The sequence below is a fragment of the Myotis brandtii genome, unplaced genomic scaffold, assembly GCF_000412655.1.
Source record: "Myotis brandtii unplaced genomic scaffold, ASM41265v1 scaffold259, whole genome shotgun sequence".
NCBI classification, from domain to species: domain Eukaryota; kingdom Metazoa; phylum Chordata; class Mammalia; order Chiroptera; family Vespertilionidae; genus Myotis; species Myotis brandtii.
Genome location: NW_005359840.1, coordinates 3,753,095 through 3,759,522, shown reverse-complemented (window position 1 = coordinate 3,759,522; position 6,428 = coordinate 3,753,095). Strand labels below are relative to the sequence as shown.

General features: G+C 34.3%; 1 protein-coding gene across 1 annotated transcript in view; it reads right to left on the bottom strand.

Annotated features, from left to right (window-relative positions):
• DIAPH2 (diaphanous-related formin 2) overlaps positions 1–6,428 on the bottom strand; it is a 550,233-nt gene that overhangs the window by 285,925 nt on the left and 257,880 nt on the right. Inside the window, exon 17 of the mRNA XM_014541049.1 lies at positions 2,610–2,739. Within this exon, the coding sequence (XP_014396535.1) occupies positions 2,610–2,739 (130 nt within the window). The remainder of the gene's footprint in view (positions 1–2,609; positions 2,740–6,428) is intronic.

Sequence of the window (6,428 nt, the reverse complement as noted above, 5' to 3'; positions counted from 1 at the left end):
TTAGAAATAACAATGAAAACTGATATAAGCTCAATCAGATTTCATTAGAGTTGTTACAGATTATTTTGGATAAAGATATGTTTATCAGTTATATTCATGAAAAGTGTCCTTAAATGTAAGAATTAAAAATCACCATTGTAAAACTGACAGATCATTTTATTTAAACATATACTTGATATTCTTCCTCTCAAAATCTTTCTGAAATTGATCTACATGTTAAAGGAATAAAATTTAGGAAAAATTCCGATAAAGGGCAATAAAAATTAAGAATATTCCTGAAATGATATAATTTCAGAACTAGTCTTTTTTTGTGACATTTCTCATGTTTCAAATTAAAATATAAATTTTATAAATATTGATATTATTCTACATTAGTTATATGTTAGTTAATATGCCTCTAGTTACGAAGGTGTGTTTTTCATTTTTTTTACAATATTTTTATTCATTTCAGAGAGAAAGGGAGAGGGAGAGATAGAAACATTAATGATGAGAGAGAATCATTGATTGGCTGTATCCTGCACACCCCACATTGGGGATGGAGCCTGCATCCCAGGCATGTACCCTGACTGGGAATCAAAGCATGATCTCCTGGTTCATAAGTTGACACCCAACCACTGAGCCACTCGGTTCGGGCACAAAGGTGTGCTTTTAAATTCAAGGACCAAGATATAGAAATTCTTTAGAAAAGCAATTTCCAGAAAGTTGCTGTTAAAGTTGTAGTGAGTAAAATTTTCCATCATATTATATAGTTTTTTTTTATAAAAAGGAAAGCAAATAAATAGTACTATGGAGTCATCGTTTGTCTCCTAGTGTTATTCTGTTCCTTGGACCACAAAATGCAACACAGTGGATTAAATTAAAGAAATATGTTGCCCTGGCCAGGTATCACAGTGGTTAGGGTATCGGCCCACACACTGAAGGGTTGTGGGTTCTTTTCTTTCAAGGGCACACACCTGAGTTGCAGGTTTGATCCCTGGTTTGGTCAGAAAGTGTGCAGGAGGCAACCAATCCATGTGTCTCACATCAATGTTTCTCTCTCTCTCTCCCATCCTTCCCTCCCGTCTACTCTCTCTAAAAATCAATGAGAAAAATATCCTCTAGTGATGATTAACAAGAATAAAAAATCAACATTAGACATTAATTAAAGCAATTTTAAAAATAAAAGTTAAAAAAAGAAATATGTTGAGGGTTTGATTGATAATACCAGACCAGCAGAGATGACCACTGAATAATATTACACAAAAAAGATTTTGAGCTTTATAGACACACGTTTTTCCCCCTTCAAATGACAATAACTGGTTTATATGGATTAATAAACTTGGGAAATGTACATGCTTTTGTTCCCTTACTGAAAATCCTCAGAGTTATAGAGAAATGTATTTACAACAGTGCAATTTCAAATATAAGATTTATGAGGGACAATGTACTTCTCCACATATATACTCTCACCTTCAAAAATGTTTCCTGCCCTAGCAGGTTTGGCTCAGTGGATAGAGTGTTGGCCCGCGGACCAAAGGGTCCTGGGTTCGATTTTGGTCAAAGGCACGTACCTCCGTTGCAGGCCCCTCCCCAACCTGGGTCCTGGTCAGGGCTCGTGCAAGAGGCAACCAATCGATGTGTTTCTCTCACATTAATATTTCTCTCTGTCTTTCCCTCTCTCTTCCACTCTCCCTAAAGATCAGTGGAAAAATATCCTCGAGTGAGAATTAAAAAAAAGTTTCCTTATTCCTCCTTTCTTTCACTTTTCAACTTCTTACTGGAGTAGACAATACTAACCATCAAAGCTAATTAACTTAAATAACAATCTTAGAAACATTTTTGTCTCCCACTCCTGTTCCTCCCTGGTGCCACATCCTACCCATTCTAGTCCTTCAATGATGAACCTGTTGCCTACCACACTGAGACCAGACTGCTCAGAAAGACATTGAAATCTCTGAGATGGCCACCTCAATGCTCCCACCTTACAGTCAACCACTCTTTCACTTGTCCTAACACATTCTGCCACTGGGCCTTGCTCATACTGTTTGCTCTCTGGAAAGCATGCCTTTTTCATGTCTGTAAAAGTCCTCTCCTCAAGTTTCACCCTTTGGCCTCTTCCATGAAAGTCTTTTCCTATCTACGTTTCTTATCAGAATGACTTTCTCATCTAAACTACAGTATATTATCTTTTCATGTAGCACTTCTCATATTCATCCTTGTTTTATCAAGTATTTGTATGTATGTCTTTTCTTACCTTCTAGATTTTAAACACACTCAAGCAAGAAATGTCTCACAATCATTTTGCTATCACCAAAAACTCCATAGTATGGCACCTTTGCAAACAATATACACTCCAGTGTTTAAGAAATGTAGGTATGAATGAACATACTATCTGATCAGATATTAAAGCCTCAATAATCTAGCAGTGTTACAAAATAAAGTAAGTCAAAAGCAGGCCATTAAAACACACTATGCTGTCAAATGTAAGCTAACAGAAACTGTCTTCCTATTATTCTTATATCAGTAAAGAAACAGAATAAAAAGATTAATGTTTATAGATTATTTAATCCTATCATTTAAAATATAATACTTAACAAGGAGTAGTCTCAACGAAGTTACAAATCAATTACCTTTGCTTGCACTTTCTATATGTTCCAGTTCTTCAGGAAATTTCAGGATATCCCGGTATTTTTCTTCACAAATTTCAGCAATAAAATGCAAGAGGGTTGTTTTTTGATCTGATGATTTAGTATCTCTTATCTGGAATGAAAAAAACAAAAATATTAGTATTTTTTTAGTAACAAATACAAATTTTTTTCTTAAATAAGTGGAATGCATAAACTCAATTCATCATAATTAATTAAAAAATAAGTTTGGGGTAGGTTCCAGTGGGGTCTAATAATAATGCTCTGAATTTTAAAATGACCCCCCCCATTTTAAAAGCAAGAAAGATGACAAAAAAGTGAAAAATTAAATGTGAATCTATTTTTAAAGTGTATAAATTATCATGGTAAAATGAATGATTCTTTTCATGAGAAAACAACTTTCATTCAAGTATTGATAATAGAAATCCAAGTTAATGTGTGCTTATGTTATCAGCATTCTGTTCTTCACTTTATCACAGAAATATATTCTGGAAAGAGTTTCCTTTGTGAAGTTATATTTATTTCTAGCCATCATTGATGCAAATTAATGTAAAAGAGTAAACACATTTTACCCTCCTTTACTTGCATGGGCCATCAAAAAAGAATAACTGACAACTTCTTATGCAGATTTATAAACAGAATCCAAGCACGCAATCATGGTAATATGACAAAGTTTATTTGTATGCTTACATATTATATTTCCTTTGTAGAGACACTAGGAAAGAGATGCTACAGTTAGAATCATAAAAATCTTTAAAGTATAAGATAAAAAAAAATCTATGATGAGAATCTAAGTGTTTTCCTTAATATAACTCTCATACTAGACTAAGCTGCGAATAAAATCAAGGATTTACTGAAAAACAAAGGATAAATATGGCATAAAGTATCAAGTTTTCTCATTCTGTTGGATGTTTTAATTCTATAATCCTTAGATGATGGATTTGTCTACTGATGTTCATACTGATTCGGGGTTTTTAGCTTTAAGGATTACTCTGTTTCAAATAAATGAGTATTCTTCACAAACAGGTTTATAAAAAGGCTGTGGAGGATATTTAGCTAACTACAAAGGAATTTAATTTTACTGTTTTAGTGACTTAGACCAAAAAAAATTGCATTTAGTCAATCAGTCCATATTGAATCTCTTTTGTGCTACAGATTTTAAACAACTGTTTACAGCCCAATGACATGAAAAACTTCAAAGAAATATTACTCTCAAGGCTCAAAAGAAACAGTCACAGGAGGCATGATGTTGAAAGTTCAAGTGGTCACAATTATTTCTTTTAGAATTTCTAGGATTACCTTATCCCAGGTAAGTAAAATATGTAAAACTTGGCATTATTAGGTTGATTCACCAAACACTTTAAAGCACCACAAGGTTGAAATGACACAATTCAAGGACAAGCTATAAGAACAAAAAGCACCAAAAACCTCAAGGGCAATCTGTCTTAAGTAAGGCTTGTGGCTGTATTGGAATCAATGGGAAGCTCTCTTTCCTAAGGAGAGGTCTCTACCTGGGATTACAGTGTTACATGTTCACGAAGTGTATCATTTTCAGAGGATGCTGGATATTCCATCTAATAAGAAAATTAACATTTACTTTTTTCACACAAATTACCTAAATTCCTAAATCCTAAAATCCTAAAAGTTAGGGAAAATGAAGGTACATCTTCATTTTGTGATGAAACACACACACACACACACACACACACACACACACACACACGCAAAACAACAAAAACCCACCTAATTTTTCAGGACACCAAATTGTACAAGTATATTATATTTTTTTAAATGCACATGGCCAACACTAGAAAGTAAAACATAAAAATAAAAAAAGAGCATTGTGCTCATATGTCAATTTTATGGATGACTGAAAACTTCAGCTGCTGACATGAATACTTACACATGCTTAACTTTCAAAAACTTTTTAATTGGTAACTATTAATTCAGAATCAGGTCCATTAATTTTATTTCTGTTAAGAAATTTAGTAGAATCAATGGTTATATTTTAAAAAGATAGAGCATAATATTTCAGTTAAATAAATATCTTGGTATCTTTGTCAAAATCAGAAAGAGTTGTAGACAGAATATGCATGTACTTTTTATTTTTATTTTATTTTATTGTATTAACTATTGGCCCAGTGCATGGATTTGTGCACATTGAAAGGAAATTAATTAGAAGAAATATTTTAATATCGCTATTTGCCCTTTCTCTATAATAGAAGTGTCGACCAAATTCACAATAGACAATGACAGATCAAAACACACGCATGCGAGTGGCGCCAGCAAAAGCTTTATATGTATCACACATAAGCGAGTCAACTTAGCCTTTTATAGATATAGAATAAACTTGCTTAATTAGACCAGCTTTCTGATGTAGCTAAACTTTTTCCAGCCAAGTGAAGCCCCACAACTTCTCTTTTAGGTAATTGTCAGCAACACAGCAGTAAATATCAACATCAAGCAGATTATTATTGTAGATCACACATGGAGAACAAAGGGTAAATTAACTGCAGCAGTGTTTGACAATATTCTGCATAGTGAGAAAACCTGAAGTCATTTTCAAGGTCCACCATTTCTTACTTCTTTTCAGTCGGGTCAAGTTTCTAAACTTTCTAAATCTCCATGTTCTGGCTAATGAAAAGAAAATAGGATTCTACTGAGTCTCCTATCTACCTACTCCAGGACTTCTGTGAGCATCAAATGAGATGAGGCATAGGGAAATGCTTCACAAACATCTGGTTAAAGTGTAAAATGTTTCCACCTGGCTATAAAGCAAGTCATGTTCCTGGGCTAAAGAAACTGAAAGGAGGCTAGTGGTCACCAGGGAGAGGAAGCCAGGCGTTGCTACGTGACATCATTACCTGGAGGGACACTTAGCATATTAGCCTTTTATATACCGGTATATAGATCCTTGCCCAAGGATATGTTTTACTGATTTTAGAGAGGGGAGAGAAGGAGAGGGAGAGAGAAAGAGATAGAGGAAAGAGAAACATAGATCAGTTGACTTCCACACCCACTCCTACTAGGGATCAAATCCACAACCCAGGTACATGCCCTGATTGGGAATCGAACCCACAACCTTTTGGTGCACGAAACTATGCCCCAACAAACAGCCACACCAGCCAGAGCTGCATGTATTTTTCTCAGAATTGTAATATTCCCTTTGAAGCATGGGCAAGCATGGCCAAGTGCCTGTCTTATCAAGCTAAGAAATACCTTGGTGGGTATAGGAGACAAATTGCTAAATCTGTATTGCAATATTTATTTTTTAAATAACCTCATACAGAGAGTCCTTTTTAAGGCTTCAAACTGGAATGGAATAATCATGACAAATATGTGGTCTTGGTTATTTTTTTCTATTTATATGAACCTTAGGTCAATCATTTTAAAATAAAATTTAAATAGTAAAATATAAGGTGAAAGAATGTTTACTTATGAAAATATATTTACTTTGTTCTATCATAACATCAATCTCTCTTACCACAAATACACCATTCACACATTAGCCACTGTCTCTCTCAGGACCTATTGTTGTTCAATATCCGCACAGAAGGCAAGAACATTCACCTTCATTAACTCTAATGGTTAATGGTAATTACCCAATAATTTGCTCTTCCAAGTGTACTAGTTGGATATATACATTCCTTGGGATAGTATAAAAGTAACCTAATCTGAGTTTGGGTTAGTTTATCTACACTAATAAAAGACAAACATGCAAATTGACCACACCTTTGCTACACCTTAAGCCATACCCACCAGCCAATCAGAGCGACTATATGCAAATTAACCCAACCAAGATGG